Source organism: Bipolaris oryzae (genome assembly GCF_000523455.1).
Source record: "Bipolaris oryzae ATCC 44560 unplaced genomic scaffold scaffold_59, whole genome shotgun sequence".
Classification (NCBI taxonomy): domain Eukaryota; kingdom Fungi; phylum Ascomycota; class Dothideomycetes; order Pleosporales; family Pleosporaceae; genus Bipolaris; species Bipolaris oryzae.
This window is the reverse complement of record NW_006911335.1, coordinates 39,330-55,240: the sequence shown is the minus strand read 5'-3', so window position 1 is coordinate 55,240 and position 15,911 is coordinate 39,330. Positions and strand designations below refer to the sequence as shown.

Sequence of the window (15,911 nt, the reverse complement as noted above, 5' to 3'; positions counted from 1 at the left end):
ACAACTCACAATCCGAGATGGACAAACTATTGGCCCGACATCTGATCAAATTCTGGTACGACGGACGTATGATATTTGCATTCTGGATGCATACGCACGTTCATGATTCCATAATTTACGCCTGTAGTGCTTTAACCCTGGACCAGCCACGGCCCCTATACAAAATGGATACCATCACAAGAGCGTGTCAAGCTATGAGACTACTTAGTCCTCTTCTTCCTCTTTACTATCAACGAAGAAATCCCCATCACTTTCTTCCTCCTCGGGCTGCATGATATTCTCAATGAGCCTGAGAGTAGACCTGAGCGGCAATCCCACCACGTTGTCGTAGGAGCCCTCTATGCGTTCGATGAGCACCGAACCAGCCGTTTGGATGCCATATCCACCTGCCTTGTCGTTTCCGTCGCGTGTTCTCACATATGCAAGAATGAGCTCATCCGTCACTATCATTTGTCAGCCATACCGCCTGTGCATCTCTCAATAGAGGACGACTCACCGTTAGGATCGAATCTGACGGTCGTTTCCTCAATGTGCGTCTTCATAGCATAGCCTGGGACTACGCACGACTCCAGCGGCCGCATTACCACTACGGCTGTCATGACCTTGTGCTCGCCCTGATCTCTCAGCATTTTCAGCATGCCTATGTGATGTGCCTCGCTCCGTGGCTTCTCCAGTATCCGTCCGTCATGGGAAACTATGATGGTATCGGCTGAAATGACAATTGCCGGCTCGCCGCGTTCTTCGTTATTGAGTTCGGATTTGTAGACGTCGAGCGCTTTGGCGGATGCGGTTTCAAGCACGTAGTTCAGCGCGCCCATGGAGTGGTCGAGGTTCTCGGCGAACTGCGAAGGACATACATCGATCTTGGTCAGGCCAAGCTAATTTCATGTCAGCACATTCACTGCATGCGTGCGAGGCAGCGGGTGTCTAGATACATACCTGCGCAAGCAGCTGTCTCCTTCTTGGTGATTTGCTTGCAAGGACGACCCTGGACCCCCTCAGTTGATTCAGCGCGGGTAAGCTGAGCGGCGGCGGAGGGCCGGGAGGCGGTCTTTTGCCTGGCGCTGGGCCCGAGGCTGATCGGTTGTGGGAAAGAGGCGATTTGCGTGCATCTTCGTAAGAGGGTGGAGGATCCGATGGGAGTAGTGGTTCCTTGGCGTCCATTGTAGCGATATGACAATCAATAGCGACTGCAGTCCGACACAAAGCGTATGTAGAGGGTAAGAAATGGTCTAATGGATGGGCGCAGGGCAATTATGCGGTGTTGGGTGGCTGGTAATGTCTGTTGTTTGTGTGCTATCAACGAGTCCGGGAAGTTGAGAAGCCCCGGCCCAAGCTTCCTGCCTCAACATTGACGGTAGGTGCAGCGCAGATCTGCTTTACACCTGCTTTTCCTTTGCAACAGTAGTAGCGTACATGGCATTTGCGATTCCTCGGATTGTACAATAGACCGTCACCAGCCACTTGTGTTGTCTTCTAAAAGCTGCTGTTCAGGGGCATCGCAGTTGTGCTTGGCGCAGAGCAGCATGCACCACACCTCGTGTCATCTCGCAAGACCATAGTCGATAAACATCTTTACGAGCCTTATCTAACACCTCGAGATAATGACTACTGCATCTATCATACAAAAAGGAAATTCTATATTTGGTCACCGACCTTTTGTTGGGGAGCCGACGTAAGTAATTTGAGTAAAAAAGCACGACCGAGCTTTTTTGGCAAGTCGGTACTGGTCACTAGTTATGAGCTTAAAAACCATGGCAACGGTTTTGTGGCTAAACAAATGCTTACGCATTGTATCTCTAGTTAGAAATATCTTTCTTAGACTAGAATGCCAGCCTGCGCCTTGCAGTTTCTTTGTTAGCGGATGCTAAAAATTGAAATTATCTCGTGTTCAAACTCAGCCATGCTTGCTCCCATCGTATATACAAGATGCTAGACCTGTTTGGGTAAGCATATGTGCTAGGACAATAGGGGCTTGTATAATTTCAAAGTACATTACTTTCTTCAACGCCTTGCGATCAACGCGTTTTGAGCTCTAAGCACCTTTGTCTTCTTTTCTCTTCTAATAGGACCCTTTGCTTTGAAGCGGGAGGCGCTGCTTGCGACGATTACCTAAAATGGCGAGCAAAAAATACGATGATGATGATATTGAGATGAACGACATAGACCAGGACTCGAGTGAGAGGGATGCCTTCCTCCAGAAGCCTGCAGCACCCATTGCGGAAGAAAACACAGGCGGTCTTATCTCGCAGCTTGAAAATCATTCCGCTGCTGCCGTGCTGGCCTACTGCTTTTCTTCAATCAGCATGACAGTCGTGAACAAGTATGTCGTCTCCGGCTCGTCGTGGAACCTCAACTTTCTCTATCTAGCCATCCAGGTGTGTAGTCCACTGTCTCCCGGCGATCAAGTTCTTGATGCCGCCCCAAAAAAACAAAGATACAAAATTGCTGACGGCCACGTGATCAGGCGGTCATTTGCACGGCTGCAATCCTCGTTCTGAAGCAGATGGGCATGATTCCCAACCTTGTTGCTGTGGAAAGCGGCAAGGCCAAGAAATGTAAGTGTCTGGAAACATGTTACCGTCGAACATGCAATTATGAATATTCTACTAACACTACACCACCAGGGCTCCCAGTGTCCTTGTTCTTCGTCGGCATGATCTACACCAGCACCAAGGCCCTCCAGTTTCTTTCTGTTCCTGTCTACACGATCTTCAAGAACCTAACCATTGTCGTCATTGCCTATGGCGAAGTCTTGTGGTTCGGCGGCAAAGTAACTCCCTTGCTCCTTTTGTCCTTTGGCCTCATGGTACTCAGCTCCATCATCGCCGCTTGGGCCGATATCCAGGTCGTCCTCCACGGCGGCGCTGGCGACAAGTCGCAGAATGCCGATGACGCCATGTCAACCCTCAACGCAGGTTACCTTTGGATGGGACTCAACATCATCTGCAGCGCCTCTTATGTCCTGGGCACACGCAAGTACATCACTTCGCTGCAGTTCAAAGACTGGGATAGTAAGTCTCTCAACCCAATGCATCTCCCTATTCCTGCACTTAACCTTTTCTTTTCTTTTTTGCTTGTTTTTCTTTTGAGAACAATCCAATCTAACTAAAATGCTCTTCCAACAGCAATGTACTACAACAACTTGCTCTCCCTCCCCATTCTCCTCGCCTGCTCTTTCATCACCGAGGACTACTCTTCGGACAACCTCTCACGCAACTTCCCCGTGGAAACGCGCACCAACCTCATTGTCGGCATGGTTTACTCTGGCCTAGGCGCAATCTTCATCTCCTACTCGTCTGCATGGTGCATCCGCAAAACGTCATCGACGACGTATTCGTTCGTAGGGTACCTAAACAAGCTGCCGCTTGCAATTAGCGGCATTGTCTTCTTCGGCGCGCCGGTGACATTTGGCAGCGTGACGGCGATCTTGCTGGGCTTCTTTAGTGGCCTTGTGTACGGCTACGGCAAGGTGCAGATGAAGAAGAAGGAGCAACCGCCCACTCTGCCCACGTCGCAAAAATAAGCCTTTTTTTCTTCTTCTTCCAAGTATGACCAACTTATTAACATGCCCGTTTTGCATAAAACGATGTAATCAAAACATGTAACCCGCGTGCACAAGTTTGTTTCCTACGGTCGTAATCCTTGAATGACTTTTCATTTATTTGAGTCCGCCCCCCCAAGACAAATGTTCTTCATGCTCTAAAAAAAAACAAAACAAACGGGTCCACTTCATGTATGAGCATGGCAATCGGCCCTATCAGAAGCCTGTTGACCCTCGTCATTATGCGCATGGCCCCTGACTCGGAAATGAACCAGAGTTCACAAAACGACGTAACACAGTGGCAACACGTCGGGATTTTGTACTCGATGCAGCACCTTCAGTATACGTAGTACTACGACGTTTATTGCACAGAATCAAAACAAGTCGGGTTTGGCATAATGGAGCCTGCTGATATTTATAGCAGCTCTTTGTAGTATCTCGTGTTTCGGCAGCTACGTGTGTAGTTTACGTACTACGTGTCAATGCTAAGTAAGGATACGGTACTGCGCTTGGAAAGTCCAGCCCAAAAAAGCAGACTGGACAATGTACCCCCACGTTAACATGTTAATGCATCCCAACCGATGCTGTGCTTCAAGAACGATTGTAAGCCTGCAAGAGAGCCATGAGCTCGCTTGTTTCTTCGGCTGTAAGGATCGTTTCTTGCCCAGGGGGAGCAGCCGGTGACGACTAATCATCCGACTTCATCTCTACGTCGCGCTTCTCTGTTCCTGTTTCTCCAGCTGCAGTGCCCTCTTTGGACTCGTCGCTACCTTCCTTGGCACCGTCATTCTCCGCTCCTCCTTGGCTTGACTCGTTGTCTTTAGATGCCGAGGGCTCTGGAGTTTTGCGGTCAAGACTTGGCCTCCCAACCGCACCCTCAATGTTGAGCTTACCATCATGCTGGGGTCCTGTATCTTCCATTCCGATAATCTCTGGACCACGGGCATGCGGGATTTCCTCCTCACTCTCGACTGTCTCCATGATGGAAGGCCCGCCCTGGACGTCGCCAAAGGTAGTCTTTGCCGAGTTGGAAGTTATGCTGTGGGGGTTGTTGAGCACAATTCCGGCTTCTTGTTCCTGGCGTAGCAGTTCGCCCTGGGTCACTGGGCCAGTAGACGGCAGGGTTTCACCATCGGGGTGTGACGAGGCAATCTGGGCTACGCTTGTAGGATTCTCTGGTTGTGCAGTGTTAGCCAGCATGCCTACAGTCACGGTCTCTATCCGGCCTGCACCATTGGGTCCGTCGACCATCTCTGTGCTCTCTGAGATCAACTCGTTCTGCCCTCGGTTCTGCAACCAGGGAATGGGAGTCAGCAAGGCGCCGCCTAGCGATTCGTCGGAACCGAGGGGCGCTGGCTGGGACGCGGTGCTGGACGTAGCTCCATTGAGCAAGCCGCTCGCGGTAGGCAGAACGGCTTGTGGGAGTGGAAACACGGTGAGGGGCGACGACACGGAGACGACACGGTCGAGGGCGCGTAGGTAAGGTGGAAGGAATCGGTAGCGCTTCTTGGGCTCAAGTATGAGTTCGGCTAGGCGCTGGATGGTATGCGGGGGGTGCTTTGGAAAGTTCTTGGACAGGGTGGTGCGTATTGCCGAGTAAAAGGTGTTGATGTCTGCTGGAATACCCTGAGGCTCAGTTGCTGCGGAGAAGGAGGGCACGGGCGGGCGGGGAGGAGTTGCAGGTGGGGCATTCTCTTTGTCGGTGGCATGCGAGTCTTGACTGGAGAGAGCGTTGGAGGTGCCTGGGCGCGAGGGCAGGTCTGTGATTGCAGATGCGGGCGGGTTTGGGGTCGTGTCTGTAGGTGGCTTGGGGAATTCTGCGACAATCTGGGAAGTAGGTCAGTGGTGGCAGTCTTGGTAGCAGTGGTAGGGTTGTGGTGGTACCTCGTCTAGGCGCTGGAGTATATACTGCAGCGTGGCAGGCCACTCTGCTCTGGAGTCGCACGCGCGTTAGCTGGGCCAATGCGCCGACAACGATGAAGACGAGGACTTACGAGTCGAGCGAGCCATGCTCGGCGGCCTGGTGGAGGATGGACTCGGCTGCGGGAGGGTGAGCGGGTCGAGTGTTGCGGTGGGCGTACAGCGTATAGACTCACCGGAGGGCATGCCGGGCAGGGCGAGGTGGCTTCGGGTTGCTGTATCGCGACAGTGGAGTGCTCTCACTGTGTGAACGCGACGACACGGCTGTTCTCGCGGGGGTTTGTCGGCGATGCCGAGACGCAGACCCTGGGCAGTGCGCGTCGTTGATGATGCAAACGCTTCTAGGGCAATTGGCCAGCACCGGGCTCAACGCCTATCCTGTCTGTTCATGTTGGGGCTCTGGGGCTGGGGGGAGCAGAATGACGGCAGATTGCAGGCTATTCTTGTCTGCGGCTGGCCAATGGCAGGTGTGGCTGGGGCGGTGCCAAGCAACGGGCGGTGCAGCGAGCGGGAGGCGCAGTCCGAGTGGGCAACACGTGCCTTGTGCAGCGCCCCGACCGTGTGTGTTTGTGCTGGTGCTGTGCAGGCTCTGTGCCGTGTCTGTGTCTGAGCCAAAAAAGGCCGCTGGCCAAAAGGCTTCTCCTTTGCTCCCACATACTTGCGCATGTCCAATATCACCGCCGCCAGACCGTGTTATATTAGAGACACAAAGTCAAATGCGCACGCCCAACCCGCCACTCGTCAGGTCCTAGTCTTACCTAGCAGCGCTGCACCTGCACCCACACCTGCACCCACACCGTCGCCAGCAACCCGCTCCCGGCTAGCGGCTCCCACGGCGACCAGACCCCGTCAGCCTTCCCAGTCGTCGTCTCCACATCCACATCCACCTGCGCATACGCCTGGCCGGCCTACCCAGCGCTACTTACTTTCGTCTGCTGCACCACCCCATCATCTCCATCGCCTAGCCCATCTCCATCTCCGTCTTATTCCATCCTTTTCCTGTCCCGCCGTTCGCTCCTCGTCTCTACCACCTCACACCACCACACCCTCGCAGCCCACCCCAGCCCGTCGCTTGTCTCCCCTCTCCTGCTGCCGCCAACTACTACTTACTTGCTCGTCGTCTTCGGCCTCTCCGCACAGCCAAGCCCTGCCTAGTTTCAGCGACGCGCGCCCGCCCCGTCCACTCCCAGACGCCCCCAAACTAAAGCGACTCGTCTGGTTTCACCTCTTCTTTCGGTGCGCATACAGCGTCTCACCTGTCCCCGGCAGCCCTACAAACCGTCTGCTGCCTCTGTCCTCACCTAGCACACTTCGTCTGTGCCCGAAAAGCAAGTCTTTCCCCGCCAAACACGCCTATATCCACACGCTTTCAGCCGCCGCCAGCGGCTGATACCACGGCCAAAATTACTCACCACGAAGCCCGCACATCCCTCCTTGGAGGCCAGCCTCTCAGCCGCAATTACCCACCCTACGCTAACACCACCTACCAACAACCTTACCAGCAACCTTATCAACAACCGCCCAACCTGGATACCCAGCCTGGAGGCTACCACCATCGTGAGGGCTTCCCTACGACTCTTCCGCCCCCCGTCCGCCGTCCACCCAGAATGTATATGCCCAACACGCGCTGGACCTGGGCTTTCATGCTCACGGCCATTGCCCAGGTCACCATCGCCCTTGCCCTAGAATCGTGCGCCTCCCTCCCCCCTCCTCCCCCTTACCCCATCCTCAACCGCACTCAACTAACACGACCTCAGCTATGTCTTTGGCAAATTCCAAAACGAGATCCACTTCGCCGCCGAAGGCGCAGGTGCAAACGAAACGCGCACCATCCCTACGTTCCTTGCCGTCTTCATGTTCGGTTACATCTACCAACTCTTCCTCACGTGGGACGCCTTGCGCCTCAAGAACACTATCCAAGTCATCGGCCTCGTTCTCTACAACATCGGTATTCTCGTCTACGCTGGTATTCAGTTCGACCAGATCAAGGATGCAGCCGACGACCTCAACGACAGCGCCTTCATTCCCGCCTTCTTCTGGGCAGACGTCAAGCCCATGCTGATTGCTCTTCCCTGCCTCATGGCTCTCGCTACCGTCATCTTTGCCTTTGAAGCCTGGAAGTTGTATGATGAGTTTGCCTGGACAATCTACAAGCGCATCAGCGCCGATACGCGCCTGAAAAAGCGCTATCTGACTTACCAGGTATTTAATTCTCCGACGGTTGAACTCTGTCCGAGCGCCCTACTGACCCTTGTAGATTTATATTGCTCTTTTGAAGTTTGACTTCTTCTTTTTCCTAGCCTTCACCGTACAGTTTCTCGTCGTGGTTGAAAACACAAAAACTGTGGAACAAGCCCTTACCGCCGCCGCCCTCGTCGCCACTTTTATCCTTTTGTTCCTCGCTGCTTGGTGGGTCCGTCGCGAGTCTTTTGCCGGCATGATTAGCATCATCATTGTCTATTTCATTTCCATGGGTTACTTCTTGTTCAAGCTCATTCGAATGTGGGTTGCCGACGCTAGCCGCCAGGAGGACTACAAGCCAGCCCGCAAGTCTTTGACTGCGTTCGCCATCCTTACCATTCTGCTACTCATCTGCACCATTGTAACGGCATGTCTGTGCACACACAACTTCAACAAGGGCCTCAAGCCTCACATCAACGACAAGGTTGTGCAAAACGACAAGCCATACAGCACAGAAATGCCATCACTGAGTGGACCAGTCCCGTCGCAACGGATGGAGATTGATTAAGTCGGCTTTTCTACATACCCAATTTACGCAACAAAAAAAATTAAATTACGACATGAATTCTTGGATACCCGCGTTTCGTGAGCACAGCTCTGATCATACCCAGACGAGATCAGCTGGCCTGGCGTTATTTCATCTTGGAATCTGCTTTGGGCGATAGGCGGTGAGATCGAGACACGGATGGACCTGGATGGGATCTGATGTCGTATCCAAGCACCACGTGTAATACTATGTCCGCGCCACTTTTGTTTTATTTACTTTTTCCTTCTTCTTCTTATTCTCTTTTTCCCACATGCAAGAACCGTTGTACAAGACAGGTCTCGCATTTTGTAACTAGTTGTCTGCTCATACTATACCCCACCATGAACAGACGAGTCGCGAAACTGAATTGAGTTATGATCTTTTTCCAAACCTTACCCTGTGGCCTGAAGCCTAGACCGTGACAAAGTAGGGCCTTTTTGTAGTCGGTTGCGTAAAGAATTGTTTGCCCTGGAGAAGGGAGTGGGAATCAGGGGTCAAGCTAAGTTCCCCGACCGCCATGTGCGGCGCGGACCCTGCTGCACTACCGACATCATCGGTCCCGCAAGCTGACCAAACTATCTTTCTCAATTGTCCGACTTTCTTTTTCACACAACACAGCCATCTCCACTCTTCCAACTCTTGCGGTGTGTCGCCCTTGACCGCTTCATATATATCCTTTTCATCTCCCTCTTCTAAGCAAATACATTGCACACCTTTCTCAAAATGGCGTTCCGCTGGTATGTCGCACTGAAATAATTGGTCAACAGTCAAGAGAGTCGACGCTGATCGAGATACCAGGTACCAATCGAAGCTGAGGACATCACCGCTCCTGACGCAGAGCATCACTACTGCGGTACGCATTTTCTTACCCCTTGACCTCTCGGCCCTCAATCCATCTCCTTTTGCGCCTACGCACAACACGAAGACGATAAGGCTAGAACGTGTGTCAAAAAGCCCTGTTCTCAGGAACCAGACTTGGGAATGGATTTGGGGGGAAACAAGAAGAAGGCATTGAATAATGCTGACGTACAATAGGTGCTCTTTGCAACGGGCGACACAATGGCACAGCAGGGTGTCGAAAGGAGAGGTCTTGACAAACATGATCTGACGCGGACAGGTCGTATGGCCGCCTACGGAGGATGTATGTTGCCCATTCTGTCTTGTTCGAGGACATGACTTTTCTTTTTTCCGCCCACAAGCACCATCTACCGGGTTGCTAACAGTATTCCCACAGGCATCTTCGGCCCCGCAGCCACAAAATGGTTTGGTTTCCTTGTGAGCCGTGTAAACCTGCCATCCAAGAACGGTACGATTATTGCGCGCGTCGCCTGCGATCAGTTCCTCTTTGCGCCCCTCAACATGACCGTCTTCTTGTCCAGCATGGCCTACATGGAGGGCAACTCACCCACGCAGCGCCTCAAGGACGCTTTCGTGCCTGGATACCAAAAGAACTTGATGATCTGGCCATGGGTCCAGTTTGTCAACTTCAAGTATGTCCCTGCTGAGATGAGGGTCTTGGTTGTCAACATCATCTCGCTCGGTAAGCCACACCCCTTTTTACTATTTCTCTCGGCGGCTGGACTCGAGGCTAACGCAAGGGTTTTCCAACAGGATGGAACTGCTACCTCAGCTACCTCAACTCTGCTGGTGGCAAGAAGCCCGCTCTACCAGTTGGCGAGACCAAGGAAGGTGGTCAATTGCCTCCTTCATAAAACAAGTCACATTTTGAGGAAGTGGGCGCTATAATGCATACATAGATTTTAAGTCGGGTTTGGGGGAAATTGTAATTATGTTGTGTATTAGGGAAAGACAAAAAGCGAGTTATGGGCAATTCTGCACAGGGATGATACCCGGATTTTTATAGAATCGTGTCATTTTTAGTAGAGTGTGAATGTCAAGAATCCCAAGTCGACATTTGCTTGTGCGTTGTTTGTTCAGTGAGGCGTTATGATGTTTAAGACTTGTTCTTGTGTGCTGTGTGTGACTATTTCGATATATGCTTTCTACCGATGTTTTTGCTTATATTATCGTTTCGAATATTCGCACCCTCCAGATCCCCCACGCGCCCCAAAAGAAAATTAGAATTCTGATATCTAAAGAACATCTAAGCATTAAACCTAGTATGATTTCGACTTCTGCGACGTAGAGAGAAGTTTTTTAAGAGCTATAGTACCGAATAAGCTTTGCTCATTTCTCCTTGACTCTGAACTATTTTCCGACTTAAAACACAGTATCTAGCTAATTCAAATAACCTGTACTAGTCAATACATAGACAATCATGGTTTCACGCTGCTGAACACTATCCTAGTTATATGTATGTGTAATCTTAAATCCCAATCAACTAACTATCATATTCTCTGTCTCACCTATACATCCAAAGTCATTGTATATCTTGCTTATTATAACGCATTGATCAAGTGTGTTGTCAGCGTGCAAAATGCAGTTAACCCCCCCCCCCCCCCTTTTTTTTTTTTTGAACCGTCACGATACATAGTCACGCACACATGCGTACTGGGATCAAAATCGATCACGCGTGTAATTTCTCTGATGACAGCGCCGGATGACATGGAAGCTAGCTATGCGTGTTGAAAAAAAAAGGTATATACAAAGTAATGTCTTTTGTGAGTAAAAATCTGTATTAAGATGCACATACAAGGGACACGATGTTGCCCTTTGTCGTCGACATGGAAATATATCTCCATTATCCCAATTATATCCTAAACTAAACATACATACGACTTTACTCTTCGTATCTATTTATCTTATAGCGTATTAGATGAATTTTTTTTTTCAAGCAAAGACATACCGGCTACGTCGCAACCTGCTGGAATTGTGCGTAAAAACATATATATTTAATAGACAATATGTAACATCAAAGCATGTCAAATACCAAAAGGACAAAAGTTATTCACCTATAACTCACCTCTATCTCTAAAGTCATTCGCATGTCAAACGATGTCAAACAAAAAACAAAAGAGCCCCGAAGAAATTGTTTGTATACGTGCTACACTACACTACATAAATGTTTTTTCTCTTTCTTTCCTTCCTTCCTTCACTCTGGCACTAGCAAAAAAAATCTGATTGGGAAACCCAAGCGAAAACAGTACTAAAAAAAAGGGCCAAGAGAGTAAAGATTAAATAACATACTTAACACTTGGACATGGACGAGGTAAGGTAAGATTTCGGCACACACATACGCACACATACACACACACACACACACACACAGATACACTCACATACACAACACACAGACCCATACACACATACCTTCTTTAGCCCACCCCCTCCCGCGCCCCCACATGAAACATGAAAACGTAGAGAGAGAAATAAAGAGGTAAGAAGAGAGACCAAATCCCCCTCCATTTGACTACTAAATAAAGAACAATCAAAAAAGGTTTGTTTAAATCGAACTAAGTAGTAGTACCATAGAGAGATGGAGAGAAAAAAAACGCCAGTTTCTTATGCAAGAGGGAGAAAAAAAACAACAAGAAACAATAAATTAGCCTCTGGCATTTCTCCCATCCAAAGCAAGGTATGTTGGAAAAAAAAACGAGGAAGTAAAAAAAAAAAACGCGCGCTAATGAATATTCCAGAGAAACCAAAAAAAACAGACGCATTTGCGTATGGCGTCGCGCGACGCGGGGGATGATGGGTGGTGGTGGTATCCAGCAAACACTCGAGAGAAGACATTTGAACAAGAGAAGAGGAAAAAAACAAACAAACACACAGTAGTCCAAACAAGAGTGGTGTGAGAACAAGTGGAGAGAAAAAAAAGACAAGAGAAGAAAAAAAAAGAACCCCACCCCGCCTTGCCTTGCTCCCAATTGCGCCCTGGTTTGAACGCTCCAAGAAACACACACACACACACACACACAACCCCATCTTTCTTGGGACCCGACCGACCCCGCCTGTCCAGCACGCGTTGCGAAAAAGCGAATGCCCCACACACATCTTTTTGCTTTCAAGGTGAGAGGCAACCAAATCTTATCCAACCCTGCCAAAAGCCGCCAATCAAGTGATTTCTGTCTTGCTGCACATTGTTGCAAAGAAAAAAAAAACTTTAACCTCGATTCGATTTCGATCAACGGCTACTCGTCCTCTGCTTGCCCATGCGCCTGAAGAAATCCATAACCTTCTTAGAGCTGCCAGAGCTTCCCTTGTTTGCAGAGCCCTGCTCGTCATACGCATCAGCAAAGCGTCTGCTCTTTTGTAGCACGCCCTTTCTCTGCTGTTGCTGGTTGAGTTCGTCGCCTCCCATTCCTGCAGGGTAAGGGTTCGATGTGTTTCTTTGAGTAAACTGCTGGGATGTTGACATGCGACCACGACCATTGGTTTCGCTAGTATCTGAATCATCTGCAGGTTGCTGGTATGGACGGTTGCCCTTGGCAGCCGGATGGGCTTCTTGGGGGTTAGGAAACTTCTCGTCAAACTCAGGAGCCGACTGGTTGTAGCCGTTGAAATGTGTCTGGTTTGGTGGTGCAGATGACGGGCCAGCTGCATTCAGATGTAGGTTCCTCCTGTCCTGGTGGCCATCGTAAAAGCCGGGCATGTTACTTCCCTGAGTACTCTGACTAGGAGATCTGGACAAACCGCCACGGCCAAAGCCCATGCCTCCTGGACGCGAGCTAGCACGAGGGCGAGAGCTCGAGGGGCGGCGCTCGTGCGAGGATTGCGAAGGCGCACTCTCTCGCTGAGAAGTAAAGGTCCTGGACAAGGACGACGGGATGAGGGAGAAGCGTCGCGACGGTTTCGGGTTGTCGCCATTGTTCGCATTGTTATTACTGCTGTTGTTCTTCCTGGAAAAGCCAAACGAGGTACGACGACTCGACTCCATGCTCGGCCTAGCGTTTGTGGTTGTACCTGTGATTGCACTGATGTTATCATTAGAGATGGGCCCTGCCATGGATGTTGGAGGATAGCTCTTTTGCTTCCTATCATCAGGGTAACCATATGAACCTTGAGATGTCAGAGACGCTTTGGGGTCTTGAGTGTATGAATTCTGGCGACCAGAGAACATGGATGTCATACGTCCAAGAGTCTCGGTCACAGTGTTGGAACGCCTGTGAGTGCCCTTTGCGCCATGGGGTCCCATTTGTACCGACTGTGTTCGTTGCGCGCTCGGTTGGCCAATGTTGGGCGCCTCTGCAGCTTCCGAAGCGTCGTGTTGTGGCTGTGCATAAGGTGTGGATATCGAGTATTGCTTGCCCTTGGGCTGCGAGAAACGACCTTCGGCATTTGTCTGAGCCACAGTCGCAACAGATGGCTGTCCATACGAGTTTCCACGCGAGGGTAGCCTGGAAGCGCCGAGAGCACCACTTGTAGAGGGGCGAGTAGCAGACGTGGGCGCGTTTCCAAACGCCGAATAGTCTGACACGGATCGCTGAGGTTCTTGCTTCCTGGTTGAAGTTTGAACAGCACCGGACGAGCGAGAAGGCCTGGCACCTGTGGCCGACTGGTATCCATCTGTAGGCGGCACTTCGGTTTCTTTCCCGCGTGGCTTGGGCACTGCCTCTGCAGGAGGAGAGGCCTCACCGCGTGCGGTTTGCGAAGACGGCGCAACGTATTCGACTTGAACGGTTCGTCGCTTGGTATCGCGAGTAGCCTTGGGTTTGTCGGCAGGCTGGTTGATCGCCTCGCGTTTTGTTTGGAGTCCGCCGTGCGCGGACGACGAAGGAGCGTGTGATTTTGCCGGTTCGCGAACGGAAGCGCTTCTTGCGAGGGCGGGTTGTGGCTCGAATGTGTCTTCTAGTACAATGTCAGCTGACGTGCCTTTTACCAAACCCAAGCATGAATATTTACTTGAGTAGACAGACGCCTGTTGGGCCTCGGCGGCGGGGGTGTTGCTCGAGGTGATGAAGCCGACCACGTGGGCGTAGTCGGCTAACCAGCTATGACGCGCGACTTCGAACAGGTCTGCTCGTTTGCGTGGGTCGGGGACAAGGATGCGCTTGAGGAGATCTCTCGCGTGGGGTGTTACGTATTCGGGGAATGTCAATGGCGTGGATACAATGTACTTGTACAGCAGATTGATGTTGTCACCCTCGGGGTTCGCTGGGTCATCGTCAAAGGGAAGGTAGCCAGCCAACATGGCATACTTTCATGTTGTTAGTGCTTGCATTACTTGCATATGGAGGTGGTCGAAACTTACCAGAATGACACCACAACTCCATACATCCACTTTGCGGCCAGTGTAGAGAGAGTCGCTGACTACCAGTTCTGGCGCCGCGTAACAGGGACTTCCGCAGCTGGTCTGCATGAGATCACCGCGTCTTGATGCGTCGCTGCCATCCAAGCCCAGTGACTTCATAAAGTCCTTGTCCCCGAGTCTGTACTCAATCTCCTCGCTAAGCTCATCGTTGGGATCGAAGGTGTTTGCGAAACCAAAGTCGGTGATGATGATGTTCTTGTTGCGGTCGAGCAAGAGATTCTCAAGCTTGAGATCTCGGTGGACGATGCCCTTGCGGTGTAGGTAGCCGACACCGGAGATGAGCTGTGAGAAGAGTTTCCGTGCCGGGCCATCCTTGAGGTAACGATGGTTTAAAATGTAGTCGAATAATTCTCCGCCTGACGCATATTCCAGAATGATGCCAATGTGGCGCTCAGTCTCGACCATTTCGTGAAGGCGGACAATGTTGGGGTGGTCAAGTCCCCTGAGAATGTGAATTTCTCGGTAAATCTTCTGCAGTCTATTCGAGTTGCTGTCCAGAGTTTCGCGCCGTATGAGCTTGATGGCAACCTCGATGGGGCTGTCTCGTTTCCATCCCATCTTGACCTTGCCAAACTCACCCTCGCCGAGCGTCTGACCGAGAATGTAGTTACCAAACTTGGATCGCTTCGCGTTTTCCGACTTGGAGTGGTCCTGCCGGCTTTTGCCGCCGCCGGCCCCACGGCCGCCATCGTCGACACCCTCGCTGCCGACTAGACTCAGTCCTGTTATGGGGGTGAGGTCGGCAGCGGATGTGACGTGGGGGCCGTCACCCTGCCGCGCCTGTGCGCGAGCAATGTCTTCTTGGGTGTCTGAGACGACGATGCGATTTATGACTGCACTCTCCTCGCGAGGCAGACTTGTGTTGACAGGCGGCTGGCCAATTGCCGTTGCAGAGCGGCTATGAGCGGGCTGAGACCTGGCGGAGCTTCCTTGCTGTCGGGGACTGTCTTTTGCTCGGCGACGCGACTGTGAAGCATCGTCGCGTTGCTGTGACGAGGCGGCGGCCCCGTTGGAGGTGCTGCGGTGCGACGAGGTCCTGGGAGGAGCCATGGGCCCGCCGGCGGTCATCGTGGTGGCAGACATGTTTTTGGTGGCCGGCGAGGAGTGGGAGGACTGGGGCATCGGTTGCGCGCGGGACGTGTTCAGGGCGGAGTCGTGAGTCTGGGGCGTGGCAGGCGTGTTGGGGGACGCGCCATTACTGGACCGTCGCGAGGGGCGGCGGGCGGTGGGCGGCGAGGCAGCTGCGGCGGCGGCAGAGGATTGCTGCTGTTGTTGTTGTTGTTGCTGCGTCGTTTGTTGTTGATGGTACTGCTGACCGTAGGGCGGCTGCGATGCTACGGCGGCCATTATCTGGGGCGCAGGAGTCTGGGGGGTGGCGATGGCGTGTATGCAGCAGCGCAGGCGGACTGGCGGGCTACGTTATCGGGCCCAGGTATGGGTGGAGGGCCAAGTGTGGGTGGGCGTGAACT

At 51.8% G+C, this 15,911-nt stretch overlaps 7 protein-coding genes across 7 annotated transcripts; 4 read left to right on the top strand and 3 right to left on the bottom strand.

Annotated features, from left to right (window-relative positions):
* Positions 1-204: 204 nt before the first annotated feature.
* On the bottom strand, positions 205-1,164 carry COCMIDRAFT_94572 (uncharacterized protein; the record flags this gene model as incomplete). Its single annotated transcript, XM_007689489.1, has 3 exons — positions 205-443; positions 497-878; positions 940-1,164. 3 exons carry the CDS (start codon positions 1,162-1,164, stop codon positions 205-207), a joined length of 846 nt encoding a protein of 281 aa, XP_007687679.1.
* A 1,070-nt stretch (positions 1,165-2,234) lies between these two features.
* Positions 2,235-3,520, top strand: COCMIDRAFT_74967 (uncharacterized protein; the record flags this gene model as incomplete). Its single annotated transcript, XM_007689488.1, has 4 exons — positions 2,235-2,378; positions 2,468-2,558; positions 2,628-3,014; positions 3,129-3,520. Coding segments are annotated over 4 exons (1,014 nt in total), but the record flags the coding sequence as incomplete, so codon positions are not given.
* A 711-nt stretch (positions 3,521-4,231) lies between these two features.
* Positions 4,232-5,650, bottom strand: COCMIDRAFT_36498 (uncharacterized protein; the record flags this gene model as incomplete). Its single annotated transcript, XM_007689479.1, has 4 exons — positions 4,232-5,371; positions 5,429-5,477; positions 5,539-5,584; positions 5,641-5,650. 4 exons carry the CDS (start codon positions 5,648-5,650, stop codon positions 4,232-4,234), a joined length of 1,245 nt encoding a protein of 414 aa, XP_007687669.1.
* A 478-nt stretch (positions 5,651-6,128) lies between these two features.
* COCMIDRAFT_36497 (uncharacterized protein) lies at positions 6,129-6,854 on the top strand (the record flags this gene model as incomplete). The annotated part of the gene is made up of 1 exon (XM_007689478.1): positions 6,129-6,854. One exon carries the CDS (start codon positions 6,129-6,131, stop codon positions 6,852-6,854), a length of 726 nt encoding a protein of 241 aa, XP_007687668.1.
* A 217-nt stretch (positions 6,855-7,071) lies between these two features.
* On the top strand, positions 7,072-8,213 carry COCMIDRAFT_36496 (uncharacterized protein; the record flags this gene model as incomplete). Its single annotated transcript, XM_007689477.1, has 3 exons — positions 7,072-7,154; positions 7,222-7,666; positions 7,722-8,213. 3 exons carry the CDS (start codon positions 7,072-7,074, stop codon positions 8,211-8,213), a joined length of 1,020 nt encoding a protein of 339 aa, XP_007687667.1.
* Positions 8,214-8,954: 741 nt separating this feature from the next.
* COCMIDRAFT_26058 (uncharacterized protein) lies at positions 8,955-9,943 on the top strand (the record flags this gene model as incomplete). Its single annotated transcript, XM_007689470.1, has 5 exons — positions 8,955-8,968; positions 9,030-9,084; positions 9,267-9,372; positions 9,466-9,771; positions 9,843-9,943. The coding sequence occupies 5 exons, from the start codon at positions 8,955-8,957 to the stop codon at positions 9,941-9,943; spliced, it is 582 nt and encodes a 193-aa protein (XP_007687660.1).
* A 2,372-nt stretch (positions 9,944-12,315) lies between these two features.
* COCMIDRAFT_5027 (uncharacterized protein) lies at positions 12,316-15,789 on the bottom strand (the record flags this gene model as incomplete). The annotated part of the gene is made up of 3 exons (XM_007689465.1): positions 12,316-13,979; positions 14,034-14,328; positions 14,383-15,789. 3 exons carry the CDS (start codon positions 15,787-15,789, stop codon positions 12,316-12,318), a joined length of 3,366 nt encoding a protein of 1,121 aa, XP_007687655.1.
* Positions 15,790-15,911: the final 122 nt, after the last annotated feature.